General features: G+C 42.2%; 1 protein-coding gene across 2 annotated transcripts in view; it reads left to right on the top strand.

Moving 5' to 3' along the window:
- Positions 1-17,980, top strand: part of DUS2 (dihydrouridine synthase 2) — a 1,290,787-nt gene that overhangs the window by 1,174,583 nt on the left and 98,224 nt on the right. For both annotated transcript variants that reach the window (XM_069639713.1, XM_069639706.1), the window contains one exon: positions 10,226-10,313. In XM_069639713.1, the coding sequence (XP_069495814.1) occupies positions 10,226-10,313 (88 nt within the window). The remainder of the gene's footprint in view (positions 1-10,225; positions 10,314-17,980) is intronic.

Raw genomic sequence — 17,980 nt, forward strand, 5'->3', positions numbered from 1 at the left:
GTTTTTCTTTCTTAAAACTGTAGCAACTTTTCTCCCCCCGCCCAAGCCATTCTTGGGCAGGGGAGTTCTGTCCTTTTTGTTTTTTTCTTTCTTTAATATTCCAACCAGTACCATGGTGGTGGGCTGGATGGATCATCCTACATAGATTAAACACTAATTAAAATATTTCATTTACTATTGCTGGTGTCTGTGTATTTATTTCTAGCTTACCCTTAGGGGACAAGCATGTAACTCTATCTAGCTGGGCTTTGTTTGTGCCTCGGGCTACAGAAATATTAAGGGTTGCATGGATACTGTAAACCTGTTTTGCCCCATCATTGGCTTTCCGCTTCTAACATACAGATCTGCTTTGTCTCTAGAATAGACGTCTCCAACTTGTGTCTCTGCAGTTGTTTTGGACTGTTACTTAAATTCCTAGCCAGCATAGTCAGTGGTAAGGGATCGTGGGATGTCCAAAATATCTGGAGAGACAAGGCTTCAGAACCTTGCTTTAGACTCTCTGCAGCTGTGGAACTGAACTGAACTGTCCAGTTCAGCCAACCTAGGAGCATTCCCTTAGCTGTAAAAAGCAGCTGACAGAGTGCTCAGTGTTTCAATGGGCTGGCTCCTTGGCTCCTCCATAATGGGTGAGGGGGCCACTGAGTGGACGCCCCCTCATCCATTATGGATGAGCCGCCAGGCTCGGACTGTCCTATAGGGCAATGCCCATACCAAAATTGGAAAATGCTAGTGTGGTCCAGTCAAAATGGGCCACCTTTTGGCCAATGTGGTCCAGTTTGATGAGTTACTTCACTATGCAGCTAGTAGTTTTGACCATTGTTGCTGAATAAATATTCTTTAAATATCACAATTTGCTTACATTTTAACAAAAAACACCCTCTTGGGTACTAGTCACACAGTCTGTGGCTAAGGAATGAATATCCGTTTGCAACTGCGGGCCACTTTTTCATTGGTGCCCCAAAGTGTTCTGCTCCAGGCCGACCATGTGAGCACCCCTGACCATTTCTTCCAATCTAAAAAAATAAATAAAAATGAAATAAAAAAAAATATATATATATATCTTTTTTTACATTTCATGCAGGGCTCTCGTGCCCAGCCCCCCACCCCCACAACCACCCGGGGATGCGACAGCACCCCCTAGCGGGGCGCGCCCCACAGTTTGAAGATCACCGCTCTAGAGTCTCTAATCAAAACGGCCCCGATGCAACTGCCCACCATGATGATTCCAAAGGATAGCAAAAGTGTTATTTAGTTATAGGTTGTATCCATAGTGATACCCTATACAGGTTTCTACTGGGGCAACATCATACATGTCAACGTTATCCATGCCATTCCGGAGACACTAGTCCAGTCCTGGTTTTAACTTTGTATTCTGAGACTTGTAGTCCTGGATTTCCGCATTATAAACTCAGGGCTACAAGTACCAGAATGAACAAGTGATGCTTCTTTACTCTATACTTCCAGCATGGAGAGGAAGCTTCAAAAGCTATTCACCAAAAGTGTTGCATTTCTTCCTTTAAACATGCAAACGTTTCGCATCCTCAAGATGCCAGTTTGAAGACTTGCAGTAAGATTAACAAAATAGAATGTTCGGGTGATTAAACATTCAGTCATTGCTGTGAGGTTGCCCGCCTACGTGCCTGCAGCACGACACACAAGCAGTATCGAGTACTCTTATTACAAACATGCTGTGAGGCATTTCTGTGTGGATAATTAGATCACATTTTGAAATAGTATAGAGCTTTAAGCCGTCCAATTCATTTTATTTCCTAACCTCGTAATTGCAGGTGTTCTTTTAACCCAACTGAATGTTGCTCTATTTAACACGAAAGGATGAAGGCCTTTGTCCCTGCATGGATTCGACACTGTGACTGCTGATTGCACACTAATCTCTGACATGATTGCTTAACTCACTAAATTATAGATGTAATCGCACACAACATTTTGGTCTGATCTGACACTAAATTACTATACGCAGGCCATCTCCAGTGCTTTGGTATTTAAGTGGCAGGGAACTACGGATTGTTTTCCAGCCTATACTGGGTCTTTCTAGAACAGTGACTATTTTTTTTAATTTTTTTTTTATTATGACTTAAAATGCTTTACAACATTGAAAACCTTTAGTCAAAATGTGTGCACTTTATACACGATTAAACATTTAAAACCTATTAAAATGTATTAAAACTAAACAAAAATCTCAGAAAAGAAAGAAAAAAGTGTCCTAAATCGTATATCAACTTTGACAGACACTTACTATTTCTATTGTTCTGCTGAATTGGACCTAGTTTCTTCAAAGCACTGCTTCTGACCTCATATTGTTTAACGGCCCGTGTTTCCGACGGTCTCTTTCCTAGGTTTTTAGAATAGTTATAACCTATTCTTCTTCCTGATCCCTCGCTTCCGGATGCTTCCAATTTCGCAGCAATTGCTAACAGCAAGTTTGCCAGTGCCAGTATGATGAGGGTTTTATCTGCTTCAATTAGAATCAACCACCATGCGTTTGCTGACCGTGATCCATACTTTACTATAATGGGTCCCATTTCTTGAATTCTTTCCTTATTCAACACAGAGCAGTTGATTACTAGATATTTTAAGGAATCTGCCTTTGTTGACACAGTCTGTGTCTGCAGGCATTTTGGTTGTCCTTTCCTCTTTCTGACCATCTAGATGGAGATATAATGTTTATCCGGGATATCATACATTGCATTCTCAAAAACCAGTTCGGAAAGATTTGTATGTACTTGGGTATTTCGTTCCATTTACGTAGCCCGAACCAGAAATCCTCTTGATGTTTATATTTATAAATCTCTTCCCGCGTGTTTATCCAATCGTTACTATATCATTTTTTCTTGATCTTCCCTATCTCCCGGACCAATGTTTCTTCTGATTCATTTAAATCTGTCACTGTTAGCTGGCATATGGTTTGCCATTCTTTGAGATGTTTTTCTTTTGGATCCTTCATTGCCTTTTTCAACATCTGCAAGGCTCCTTTCGGACTTTCTTCCATACATTTCCTATAGAAGGATATTTCCAACTGGCAATTGCTTTTAGCAATGTTAAAGCCAGTTCTCTTCTCAATATGGCAATTGGTGTACTTTTTGGCAGGCTCAGCACAGTACACCAACAAATATTTCAGCACCATAGGTTAAAATTGTAGCCACTTTCAATCTATAAAAAGTGATTAAAGGTATCAGCGAGAACCCACAGTATTTTTTTAGTATGTGTTTTCCTAATGCCGCCAGATTTGTTGCTTTGCTTCGAAGCACTGCAATCCGCGGAGCATCAACGCTGCTTGTGTTGATTTTAACTCCCAAGTATGTGCAAGATTTAACTGCTTTTATCTTTTGGCCTTTCAAATACCATGTTGACTTTCTCTTTGCTCTTCCCCTCTCCTGTTCACCAAAAACCATAATCTGCGATTTCTCTGGATTGATTATTAGATGGTTTAAGTCGAGGTAAATTTCCAGGGCATCAAGGTATCTCATCAAGCTGTCTCTGTAACCCTATTGAGGTCTGGTCCAAAATTGTCATGATCTCTGCTTCCAAAAGGTCAGGGTTTTCCCAACTCCCTTGGAAGCAGATCCATAACCCAGGTTCCGAGTGCCAACCAGTCCCAATTGGGACCTTTTGGACCCAGTCCTGGCGCCAGTGGCACCAGGCTCATAAATATGCCCAGTCCCAGCGCTGGAAGCGCCGGGCTCATAATGCTTGGGTGGACTTACCTGCAGCAGACCATGCTGCTTACTTGCCTGCCAGTTGAGCCTCTGATCCTCTTCTGTTTGGAACTACTTTTCCTGTTGGGTGGGGCTGGAGCCACTCCCTAGATTTAGAACACTGGAACTCTTCTGGAAGGCAGGAACTCTTTTCTTACCAGGAACTCTTTTCTTACTTAGGCGTTGTTGTGGAAGGAGACAACTAAGCACTACAGGAGGCTATTTAAACCACACCCGGTGGATGAATCTTGCTTTGCGTTATTCTGCACCCTCTGCAGCAGGACGCTCATTGTGTCTTCTGCATCCAGTCCTGGGCCTAAGGAAAAAGGCTTACCATCCTGAATCCAGTCTTCAGCAATACCTATAAAGACAAGAAAGAACAGGTTAGCATTCCGGCATCTGAAAGGCAAAGGCTTACCTACTCTTCGTGCGCTCCGGAGGTCTTCACACTGCATTCCGGCATCTGAAAGGCAAAGGCTTACCTACTCTTCGTGCGCTCCGGAGGTCTTCATACTGCATTCCGGCATCTGAAAGACAAAAGCTTACCAACTCTTCGCACGCTCCGGAGGCCTTCGGCGCTGCATCCGCATCTGAAAGACAAAACAAGGTGCATTTAAAGACATTGGGGAACTTTAATACTCACGTGCCATTACTCCTTTACGCATCTTATCCAGTGGGTATTCCGGCACCCTGCAGCCGCTCCGAACTCGTACCTGCAAAATAAAAAGCCAGTTAGAGCGCATCGTGAAGCAGGCAACAAGCGCTTACTCACGTGCTTCCAGGCGCTTCTATTCATCACACGGGCTCCATCTTCAACTCACTTCAGCCCGTCATCCGCCATCGCCGGAACCCTGCAAAACAAGAGACATCATTACTAAAGACTTTAAAAAGACATTTGAATGACTCGAAACTTACCGTTCGTGCAGTAAACGACGGACAGCAGTCCTCTGAAGTCAAGAGGCCTGCGCTACCTATCCAGTGAAGAAACTGGCTACAGCACCCTGCCCCGAGGCAGATGGAGAGCTCGGCATTCACTTACCTAAGGTGAGAGCGTTAACCTTTGGGGGTCTACAGGAGAGGAGAAGAGGAAAGAGATAGGGACACCCCAATAACCCCAGTTCATTAACCCCATATTTTCTATCTGCAGACATCTTACTCTACACGTCAGGCATACAGTGCACAGAGGTCCAGCCCAAAGAGCCAACCGGGTGTTACACATCACCTTTGAAGATACGGTAGTCGCCCAGTGAAGACCGGCGCCTCTGCGAGAATCAGGTGAGCGTTACAAAAATGACGATATCGTTAGCATAAAGTAGTCTTGCGATATCAGTGTCAGCCAACTTTGGAGGAAAAAAATGAATTTGTAGGAAGGCATTATCCACGTGTGATGTAAACAGGTTGTAAAGCAATGAAGCCAACGTGCATCCTTGTTTAACCCCGATGTTTATTGGGATCGATCCGGACAAATGCCCTATATTATCCAATTTAACTTTGATTGATGTATCTTTATGCAGGCCTTTGAAGTTGTTTAGGATAATCTTCGGACACCTCCATGCCGCAAGTTTTTCCCATAGCAGCAATCTTTTAATTGAGTCAAAGGCTTTCGACAAGTCTATAAATGCTATATAGACTTTTTTACCTTTGCTCTGTACTGCTTTTGCTTTTAAGAGGTTTAATATAAAGGTGTTAGCAGAGGTGCCCAATACCTTTTACAAACCCCGCCTGCCATTTATCTTGATGACCGGTTCTCTCACTCTATTGTGACAAAGCTTTTAAGTAGATTGACCCAAAGATTTTACCGGCCACATGGAGCAATGCAATTGGGTTGTAGTTGCCCGGGTCTGTTCTAAGTCTCTTTTTGAAAATCGGGACAACTACTGCCGTCTTCCATGTCAGAGGAATTTGTGCCGTTGTCAGTATCACTCTGTGTAGATGGTGTAGAAAAATGGCCCATAGTTCTAGGTTTTGTTTCAGCTGCACATTCATCAGCACATACAGGCCTGGCGCCCTGGAGTTCTTCAGCCTCATTATTAGCTCTTCAATTGTTGAAATTTCAAAGTCCAACAGCTTGGTTTCCATATTGAGGTAAACTGGCTGTAACAGATATGCGTGTTCGCTTTGGGGTATGTCCTCCTCCTCTTCTTGGGTATTTGTGTAATATTTGACCCAAGATGTTGCCGAAATTGGGTTAGCTATCAGAGCATCTGGTGGGGCATCCATTTGATTTATTGTAGCCCATGTTGCTGTGGTGTTCTTGGCTTTTATGTTCTCTAACATGCGCTGTGCATCTTGGTTTATCATTGTCTTTTTATGTACCTTTAGCCAATTTTCAGTATCTTTGTTTTAATTTGTGCATTACCTCCATTTTATTTGCATTGCTCTGTTTTACACACATTATTTCTTTTTGTAAGAGCTTCTTCTTTTCCACGATCTGAATGTCGTATGCGTGCTTGTGTGACATCAATGGCATCCTTTCACCCACTATCTGTTGTGTTCTAAATTCTTGAAATAATGGGGTATAGTTTATGCCTTTCTTATCTATACCCTCCGTGGTCGATTCAATTAAATCCCTTAATTTTTCAGTCAACCTTGGCAACGCATTTTGTCTGATGTTAAGTCTATTATGGCCGGGATTTATCCTTACGTTTTCTTTATATATCACCGGTGCCTCTTTATTTAAATTATTACATACCATTCTTAGTTGGTAATGATCATTCTTCTTGGTTTCATGAACCTCCATGCTGTCAATAATCCCGCTCATGTTTGAGGAAACGCTGATGGAATCCAAGATCTGTGAACTCCTGGTTCCCTTCCAAGTCGGTTCCCCCGGGATATCACCTTTCATTATCCCTTTCGGGATAACACAGTCTCTAGATTGTAGAACCTGCCTCCAGGTAGTTCCCCTTTTTACTTTATTGGATGATGACATGTGTTCTTTCAAAATTGGTTTGTTATCACTATCGAGACATGAGCAGTTTAGGTCGCCAACAATAATTATGAGCGGATCTCTCCACTTTACTCTTTCTTCATCAATCAGACGCACCACACCTGGCATATTCTTCGTTCTTGCATCTGCCGGATTGCAGTAAAAGTTCACTATTATAAGGGTTCTACCCTTTCCTACTGGTTCATTCTGGCGACCTATTGCTAAAAGCTGCACGATAGCGTGGGGTGGTGGCTATTTATTAATGTCCACTCTTGCTCATTTTTTATTGCCACCATTAATCAACTCATCTGGCGCCCCAGCTGGTTTCTAAAAGCAGGATTTAATACCACCCAATACCCATCCATTATAGGAGTTTCTTGCAACCATACTTCCTGGAAACAGAGTATGTCTGTTTCTGAAATTATCCCATCGCTCGCTTGAAATAAGTCAGATGAACCTCTTGTGTTCCAGCTCAAGATGGACCATTTCGTTTTTTTGTTGGTATTGGATGCTATTGTTTCTGCATTTTCTCCGCTAACAAACCAGCCAGCCATCTCCAATTTGCCTCATCTCCATTGGATGCTGAATTATGATGGTCCGTCATTCTCAAACTTTCTCCTCTTATTTCTTCTTTTAGCATATTTCCAGCAAATTTCGTTCTTTGTTCATCTTCTCATCTTTCTTTTTTCCATTCCATTAACTTACTGATATCTTCCTCTTTACTTTCTCTCAAGTCAAACCCTATGGGTCTCAGATGGTGTCCTTCCTCCAGCAATCGCTGTTTTACTAAGTTAGAAGCTAAGTGTAATAACACTTTGTCCGTCTCCTTTTCATCTGGGAACTCTACCAATCTCAGGACTTTAGTTGACACTAAACTTAGAGTTTCTGCGTGCTGGAACAGCCTTATCACATTTGCTCTGTTCATTATTAGTCCACCATCCTGATAAAGCATTCTCTCTGAGTGGAGTGTTAAGTTGTTGTTCTTATCAAGATCTTTTTTTTCTGCACCTGCTCGCTTCTCCCCATCTGTTACTTTCTTTTTAGGTGGTAAAATTAGGGACACCTTTATCCTTGCCTGTGCTTACTTAGAGCCGTCTTCGTTTTCCGAGGTGATATCACTCTGAGCTTTATCTACCAACGAAATTATATTAGCTGGCATTGTCCTATCTTTAGTTGTTTTCATTTTTGGCTTTCTTTCGGTCTGGACTTTATTTCGCGCTGGTTCTTGTATTGCCACATGTTTATCAAGACGAACCTCTTGTTATAGTGGTAGTTCCATTTTGCCTTTATTCTTCTCACTTTTTCTTAGCAATTCCATTTTGGAACCAGCATTACCTTCCTGGCCATTCGCACTATCCTCATCTTTGGCAGAGGATGTAAGAAGGTTGTGGCAGGGGTGCAATTCAGGTCACTTTATTTCGTGGGCAGTCTTAAATACATTTGCTAACAAACGCCACACGGCAACCCAGAAGCCATCCCTGGAACTTCACCTCCAGTTTAGAGCCACACCGCAATGCATTGTGGGTATGTGAATTGGCAGAAAACATGCATTTTGCTCTTTGAAGATGTCTTTATCATATAGGGCACCAAGGCAGGCGGCTCTGTAAAGGATGCAAGCAACAACATATGCGTTTCACCCTCATTGGGGATCATTAGTGTGGTGTAGTCTGAAGTTCTGGTGATTGCAGCTTTGAGTCATGTTTAATGGACACCACCGTTGTTATGCTGGGTTTCAAAATGCAATTTCTGCTAAGCCACAGACGCCTCAGCTCCACCCAGTGATCATCCCTGGAAGTTGACCTCCATTTCAGAGCCGCTGAGCATGCACTGCGTTATGCAACTTAGCTAAAAGGCAGGCTTTTTGATCCAGAAAACCATCCCACTTATAAGGCAGCCTACATTATACATAGCTTTATCGACCCAAGACAGACAGCTCTGGCAGATGCACACAATACAGTGTGCCACCCTTTTCAGGGGTCGTCAGTACACTATAAATGAACATCCTTGTCAGTGGAGCATTGGGGTACATTAAGTCTATTTGTACCGCGCATCGAACTCTCAGGTAACTTAGTTTAAGTTAATTTAGTAAACCCCATCAGTGTTATGGTGGGTTTAAAAAGGCATGACACACCCTTCTATCTGAAATGTAAGAGTAAAACAGGCCCTTTCAGCTGAATCACACCTCCCACAGCATCACCCAGTAGCCATCAATGGAAGTTGCTGGGGAAAACAGACAATATCATGGAGCAAAAGGCATGCTTTGGAGCAAATTTGCATAGGTGTATGGATCCATTGCTCTAAACAGGAGCTCACCATCTAGGGATGGCTAAAGGGTGACGCTGTGTCGTGGGTGGTGTTGTCTAAAAGGATCTACGAGATTTTTCTGTCACGGAAAGGTTTGCATGAGAAATGTGCAAATCACACAAGGCTTGCACATTTCCCATGCTAACACGCATTCAAAGCCCCTAGATACCCACACCCCCACCCCGACCCACAACATACCCACAACACTCCCCCACCCACACCCTCAACACACCCCCAACATAAACAAACCCTACTTACCTTTTTTACACCCTGAGTCCCTGCGGCGCCAGTTCTCTTTCACTTCCGTGATCCGGCGCCATAGGGTCCTTTTCTTTCATTTTTTATTTTTTTCGGGAGCTGCAGGGGTGTCCTCCGCAATCCCTGCTCACTATACCACACAATATAGTGAGCGGGGTGTTGCGGGGGAGACGCCGGCAGTCTTTTTTTTTATACTTACCTACAATGCTACCACCAAAGGTTTTTTTTTCTGTTCGAACCTTTGGTGGTAGCATTTTTCGGTCTTTTTGTACGGTCGGACCTTTTTTCGGTCTGATCGGACAATTCCGTCTAAAAGGCCTATTCTATGTTTATATGTATGTGTGTGTATTATGCTGACCTTAGTTTTTGCTGGTGAACTTGAGCTAACCAATTATGATCGCCTTTCATCAGAAATGAACATTGCGTCTTTCTGAGAAATTTACCCTCAAGGTCACTCTGAATCATCCCGTGGAATAAAGCGCTTGTTGGAATGACGTAGCGAGGATTGTTATTTTTGTATTATTACACCCTGGGTTAGTGGAATAGTGGCACTGTTTGATAGAGCCTGTGATAATAGCAGCAGTGGACTGAACTGACTAAGCATTTTATGCAACAGATTTGGCCAAATGAGGCTACAGTCGCTATGAATAAAGTGTTCATCGTAGCCAACCGCATTCATTATTGCCCCATTACACCACATGGGCACTTGTGACTGAGCAGAAACCCGTCCTGGGTGGAGCCTTCGCCGTTGGCCGATGCGCACTTCACGCAGACACGCGTTATTCCTTCTGAGACCCACCGTCCTATCTATCAAGATTCGTATATTATATTTCTAAATATACCGTCTGTCTCGTCTCTCGTTCACCTTGGAGTTTGTGTGTTGGGCTCGGTCTTGAGGAGTGCTGTTGTGTGACCCTTCTGCACATTGCCTTTTTTTGACTGGTTTCATGAGAATGTATGGTGTTTTTCACATCTTGGAGTAACCCCACTATTCACTTAATCCTGTTTTTGTTCTCCTGTGCAGGCTGGACTATCCACCGCAAATCACTCCAAAGATGTTCCTGTTGGAGTGGTGCAGGAAAGAGAAGCTTCCTCAGCCAGCCTATGAAACGGTACGTCAGTTCCGGCCTCACACACGCAATGAAAACCAGGCCTTGGGTCCAGCACCCGCCCTTAGTCCGTCCCGCAGTGCAGCCACGCTATTCATTTGCTGCACTCTCTTCACTTGGTCGTGGAATCATTTTTATGTATGGGTTTATCCCAGTATTCGAAGGGCAAGGCGAAAGTACAGCAAATATTGGTGGCGCTCCGGCAGAAAGCACACATACACTCTACATATGTACAGTTTAGAGGAAATATGCGGCTGCAAATAGCACTTGCCGTCCATACATCAAGTAGAAAGTGCTAATAAATCCAGAAAAGCCTGGGAATTATACAAACAGTCCAAACATGCAAACGTATCAGAGTTTATCTCCAAATAAACTACCACGGTCAACACTTTGCAGCACACCGTTTCTCCAACCCACCTTAATCGATATACTCTTATTTGAGGGAAGCGTTTAGCCAAATAGCTGGCAAAATGCACAAGAACTTGACATGGAGAGGCCTGACGCCCCTGAGCTGGAGAAGTTGAATGGCTTTTACATTCACATGCTTTGGATATGCCGCCACCCAGTGGTTCAGTGTGCAAAGTACAACTTGTTCATGTCTAATTTTAAAGATAAACAGCCAAATTATCAAAGATTTGATCCGTTGCAAAAATGAGCAGTTGCCCTAAGCATCCGTTTTGCTACTTATGTAATACGAAATGGAGCCAGAAGGTTTTGCTCCACCAGTCTCTATTATCTAGAAACATTTGCACCGTTACAAAAACGGACCAGAACGTTTTTGTACTGCGTTTGCTGCGTCAAATAAAAAAATTAATGCATTTAGTACATTTCCTTTTATGTTATATAGCAGATATTGTAATAAAGTGTTGCTACGTTCATTTGCTCTATCTTTTTGCACAAAGGTAGAGTTTAGATAATCCCGGCCGCCCGTGACCGGTCAGAGAAGCAGTTTACGACTTATGTTTTCACAGACTTCGTTGTTCCTTTTTGAGAGCATTAGTTAGTGAAGATCTAATTGGTCGTTACATTTTTTAGAAAAAAAGTGCGTGAAGTACAGTGTTCGGGTACTAAATAAAAAAAAACTTAAAAATCCCCTTTAATTACCATAACCATTTGAGTACTCGCTCCCACGAGGCCAGGAATGTGCAAACCCACTTTTCCCCCCAAATTGTTTTAAATAAACTGCACCAAAATGTTGCTCTTGAGGTGTACACCGCCAGCTACGTTGTGACATGGGGCACATGGGTGCCATGGGCTGGATCCCTTGGCCTAACCCCACAACACTTGGAGCCTGGGGTAGGAATCGCCACATAGCAGTTATAGCTCCTTTAAAGGCGTTTATGCAGAAATATGCAGGCGCAGAACACATGGTGCTTGGGTCATGTGAATGGGCCACCATCGCTTAGCAAGTTTCAGCCCGTTCATGGCTCGTGGCTCTGGGTTGGAATGATTCATGGACCGAGGATCTGATGTAGGCCTCGCTGGCTCTGCTCTCAGAGCTCAGTGAGGCATACAGCCACGCATGCGTGCGCTGGCATATTCCAAGATGGCAGACTGGCTGTCCGTCTGCCTCGGAGAAGAGGCGAAGAAAGTGAGCACAGACACACCTGACGCTGAGGTTATCTCTTTAGATGAAGGGTCACTACATTCCGCTGCAAGTCCTTACCATAAGCCCAGCCAGAAGTAGAGAGGAAACCTCTATAAAAACCCACCCAGGGAACATTCTGGTATTGGAGTTTGCAGTAGCAGACCAGACAGAGGTGGTAACATAGGAGTAGTTGGAAGAGCCGAAGGAGCTGGAGTTGCAGGAAGAGTTGGGGGCGGGGGAGGGGGATCAGGAGGTCGTAAAGAAGAAAGGAGGTTGAAGATTGCCCTGAGTGGAGGAAGACTGAGGAGTTGGACGCTGGAAGGAGAGGTAGTTGGAGAGGGAACAATGGGAACTCCCTTGGAGATGCAGGGGGAGGGCCAGACAGGAAGTGAGACAACAGAAGCCCATTTGTGTTGGGAGGAAATGGGAGGAGGATTGAGCATGTGGTGGAACATTGAAGAGGTTAGACCACAGGCAGCTCGAGGGCTAGACGATGGCCACCATCAGGTCATAAGGTATGCATGAGCATGGGCTCGGTGAGGAGTGGAACAAGAAGGGGTTGGGAAGCTCTAGGTCCAGGGCCTCAAGACAGGGAACTGAACTAGAATTTGGATTGAACCTTTGCAACAAAGAAAGCAAATTATTACTGCCATGGACAACTGCATCCTGTTGTTGTGTACAGAGAAGTGTCGAGTGAGGAAGGATGTAGGTACTGCAGTATTCTCTAGGCTTGGAGCCCTAGCCCAGTTGTGGACATGTTTTGTTTATTCTCTGTCACTGGTAGTAAGAAAACTCAATTAATTTCCCTCCTCCTGAAACGTATTGGTGTCTGTGGTAGTGTTTCCCATTGTCTTTGTAACAACACACACCCTAATGGAGCAATGTGGTGACGTTCCTGGTGCGTGTTTATACATTTCCTGAAGGCACCCATGATAAGTTAGTTAGAATCTATTTGTGACTAGACTAAAACATATTTGGACGGGCTGTGCAATACATTTTAGGCCATATACAATTGGACATGCGCTGATTTGTACTGCATATTTGCACAAGTGGGAAGTTGTAAGGAATAGTGGGAGTAGGTACTTGTACTTGGATCTTTATTTTGCTCTTTGTGAACATTCCTCTTCGATGTTCATGTATTGAGGGGAGTAGAAATAAGAGGTAAATGGTCAGAAAAATCAGCAGGGTATAAGGGCTTGAACTTTTGTGTTGCACACCTGCATATTTGTACAATTAAGTTAGCATATTTGCACATATGTGATCTGGAAATATACATTTAGTGATGAATTTTTGAAAGTTATTGTGTTTAGCCTACTATACGATAATAGAGAATGATCTGTATTTTAAAAATGTTGTGAGACTAAGTATCCTTTTTTCTCTTACAACATGAAAATTATTGTATTTGTAATGATGGTTTCTCTTTCTTTTAAATGCTTTGTGTAAGGTTGACTGGATTCAACCAGATGCACAATAAAAAATAAAAGTACTTTTGCGTGTAATGATAGAAATCAAATGCTTCCTAAAATGATTGACAAAACCATAGGTGGAAATGATGCTCAAGATTAGTGGAGTTGACTGGCAAGTAGTCTAAATACACAAACAGACAGCTAATGTCAGTGTAAAAATGAATCAAAGTCTCTGCAGATAGGTTCCTGAAATACAAGGGGATATATGCACTTGTTTAACAACGAGCCAGGAATAATTGATACACTAGACATAATTTGTCTTCAGGAAACTTGGCTTATCAATCCGCCAACTGCAGAGGGCTTTGAGGTTTCTGTGAATTCAGCTATCAAGAAGCCAAAGTTGTGTCCAATAGCAGGTTTAATAATAATGGCTAAACGACAGCATGGCCTACGGATAGATGAGGCAATAAACCATTCGGTCTACCTACAACAAGTACACATCTTATGGCAAGACAACCTCCACAATGAGGAATTGAAGCTGTACATAATTAATATCTACTGGCAGCATGAAGCAATGAATGAGTGGGAATTTCTGGACTTAATTTGTGATGTAATTGACTCAATTTTGACTGATGATAAGTATTTTATGTGGAGACCCAAATATGGAGTGTATCGTGCTGGATGAGATGAAGGATTCCAAGCAAAAAGATCAAATCAAAACAGCTTGGAGGGAAGAGATGGAATGTCGACGAATGCTCCAATTAAATGGTAACATCAATGGTGACATTCCTCCAAATCCTACATGGAGGAGACAGAAATCTAAATCAATACTGGATTACTTTTATGTCACAGAGAATATCTTGGGAAAGATCCAAAATTTAAGAGTTAGCCCTATGACGCATTGCGATCATGATCTGGTCAAAGTGGAGATTGAATATCTAAGTCTGGTTCATCAAAATAAATGGACCCAGGCTGTCGAGGTAGTGCCCGGGCGTAACAGAGTAAGAATAATTCGAAATCAAATTGTAGAACTCACACGGGTGCTATCTGGAATCACACCAAGTGTTACAAATAATCAAATTGAATACCCATCAATTCACCAGATGTTTGTAGAAAAAGACAAAATAAAGACGGCCACTTCAAGAATAAACATGTCTATGACATACAAGTGATGACGAAAAACGTGTAATGAGAAAAGAATTTAGGAAGTTGAAGAAAAACGTCGAGAATGTAATTATAAAATCGAATCTAAACAAATAGGGAAATATAGAAATTGGTTAGTTTCCCACAAATCAATTATGCTACAGAGAGACTCTGAAGAAATGTTGAAAAGTCTGATACCGAGGAATACTAGAACCTTTTGGGGCATCATTAACAACATGGAGTTTACTCAACAAGCGCCGCAAACTAATATGGTATAAGAAGATCAATGGAATGCCCACTATTAGTCACTGTTTAAAAAATGTATGAAGATCGAATATAAACGAGTGGAACCTCCATGGAGTCTTTGTTTTACTAGGTCTGAAATTTTGGAAAATATTTCAAGACTCAGCGGCTCAAGGGCACCAGGGCCCGACGGTTTGACAAATGCCATTCTCAAACAACACCCAGAAGAATGAGCTGAGTTCTGTACCAACCGGTTTAATAACATTGCCTCTGAAAAAAGAGTGCCAGAATCATGGAAAAGTGCTATAATAGTGCCTGTTTTTAAAAAAAGGATTACGATCCGAACCAACAAACTACAGGCCTATAGCCTTACTGGACGTTGTGGGAAAATCTTTGCCTCTCAATTGCTTAAGAGGTTATCAACGTGGATAACACAAAATTAGGCTTTTGATGTCCGTCAAATGGGATTCGTGAAGGGCACTGGCTGTGGGCTATACCTACTTCTCATTAACTTGCTAAAGATGGAGGTCATCAGCAAGGGAACGAAAATCTATGTAGCCTTTGTTGATATGGCCCAGGCCTTCGACAGTATTGATCGTGAATTACTATGGAACAAGATGAATATCTTAAAATGTCCGATTAGTCTGTTTTAGCCATTAAGGAATTATATTGCATGACCGAGGTGAAAGTGAGGCTCGAGCAAAGTGGAACCGTATCAGCAGCCATAATAACAAGAGGCGTAAAACAAGGTTGTCCTTTGGCAGCTACACTTTTTTATCTGTTTATATCAGATGTTGGCGTGGCAATGGACGAAGTAAGATCATTTCACCTATGATCAATGGGCATAAAATAAACTACATGATTTACGCGGAAGACATTGTCATTCTGGATGTTACTCTGATAGGCCTTCAAAGGAAACTTCAGGCCCTAAAACAATATACTGAAAAAAAGGTCTAACGATGAATTCTGAGAAAACCGAGATACTAGTAATTCAGAATCTAGTAGGAGTAAAAAACTAACAAGAAAAGGTTTTAAGTGGTTGATTGGGAAAGATCTACTAAACTTAACCACTGAGGCATCTTACCTGGGATTCTCAATAAATTCACATCTGAATCATGACTCCATGATGCTAAAAAATAAACCGGAAATGTAAATTTTTGTCTGCCCAGGGAGCTGCAATTAATAAGAAATATAGAAACTTTAGTCTGAAACCAGCAATTGATTTCTACAAATCAAAGGTTATTCCAGCACTAACCTTTGGTGGAGAGGCAATGCTGGGTTGTCCATATTCCTTATGGTCTTGGTGTGAAAATGCAATTTGGACCAAGGTTCTAATGATACCAAGAAGCACCCCGACTGCTTGCATTAGATTCGAACTTGGTTTAATATCAATAAATGCAAACATAACATGACAGACACTCTATTTTTATAGGAAAGTATGTGGAGCTGACAACTTACCGCAATTAAAAATCCTGAATACAGTACCCCAAAGATCAACAGGCAAATTGATCTTAAACGAGTGGAAACAATCGTATGACTGTATTCTTACTCAATCGCAGAAGAATATTGAAACTTTTATTCAAAATCCAAATGCTGTCAATAAAAAACTATGGATGCAGGATTGGTGTGAAAATTCTGAGCAAAGAGCCCTGCATAGGTGCATGGTTGATGTGGCACCGGAGCCAAGAGCAATGAATATGCTACCTGGATACCTAAGCATCTTTCCATCTGCGAAAAGGAGGAGGACATTTTTGAAATTTCGTCTTAATATGTTCCAGACGAAAGCTGTAAAGAAGTTGAGAACTAAAGGGGATTTGTTTGATTCTTGTAGGTTCTGTGAGCACAAAAAAGAAACATTAAAGCATTTGATGTTGTATTGCAAAAAATTAGGCGATCTTAGATCTGCCCATATGGGTAGGATATTTACAAAGTGGGAGCATCGGATTGCTGAAGATTGGTAGAAGTATATGACAGATGGCTCTGATAAAGAACTAACTTTTGCACTACTATTCTACTTGAATAAGTTGGACATTTATTTGACGTGTGGAAAGGACTGAGGCGAATAGTAATATTTATGCTGAATTGGGAAACTTGTTTTGCAACAAAGCATAATACGTTTTATTTCGATAATTTTTCTGATTGAAATTCATGATTAATTGTGATACATTGCAATATGATTTGTATATTTTAAAGGTTGTAGCAAACAACATAAAATAAAAAATAGTAAAAAAAATAGTAAGACTTGCTTCCTCATTGAACCTTGGCTTGTGGGCATTTATTTTTGTTTGATTGAAGATTTCACAAACCTAGCACCAATCACAGGGACTGCCTACAAGTCTGGGTACCATATTTAATGGCTCTTAATGCCCGTTTATCATGCCCAATTATTAGGTCATCTCTGTTTCGGTATGTATATAATGTCAGGTAAAAACGTTGAGGATATGCCAACATGTCATCCAACTTGGCTACCCCACAGAGATGACACCTAGGGTGGGCACAGTGAATTACCTACGAGCCCTCCACTAACTTAGCTGCACTAACATTCTCAACGTCTAGCTCAAACACACTATAAGCAGGCCAACTAAGTCACTCACACATGGCATTTTAATAACCCTCCCTAAAGATATGATAGAACAGACCACTACATATCTACAAACAGTCCTGGCTAAGCAGTCTAGCACCATAACACAGGACGCTCCTCTTTGGACACAAATTCTTTTATGCATTCAACACTAAACAACTAGAAACACACCTGCACGCAGAGCACAGGATGTTTCTAGTTTGCACACAACAGACAAGTAAAGCAATCTTTCATATTCCCTCTCTTCCTAGAAGAGACTTAACCAGTTCCCCTTCTTTCTGATCCACTAGAGCACCTGGAGACCATACAGATGGCTGAAGAATGTGGTTTAAACTCTCTTGTAATATAACATTCATATAGTTGCAGGGTCCTCATGCCAGATTTCACAGGGCTTTACTAGAAGCAATGCCATACTACTACGTCCTGTCCCCTTTCCTCCATACTGTATGGGGATCCCTCGTTAGGGACGGGAGACGGAACCTTTTTCACCAGAAAAAATCTTCTTCCCCCTTTAAATTTAGAGGCACATGGGGGCGCAGCCCTGGGATCATGCGCTCCCCTAACTCTGCCCACCGGCGCCATTCCTCAGTCCTCTTTTCTGCATCGACATGAACAGAACGCTTTCACCAGCGCTCCTGGGTTAGACTTTGGCTTTGTAATTCCACACGCTCTTCCCCGGAAAGTATCTTTGTCTTTTTATCTTTTATTC

This window comes from Ambystoma mexicanum, chromosome 1q (genome assembly GCF_040938575.1).
Source record: "Ambystoma mexicanum isolate Mex_15411 chromosome 1q, UKY_AmexF1_1, whole genome shotgun sequence".
Taxonomy (NCBI): domain Eukaryota; kingdom Metazoa; phylum Chordata; class Amphibia; order Caudata; family Ambystomatidae; genus Ambystoma; species Ambystoma mexicanum.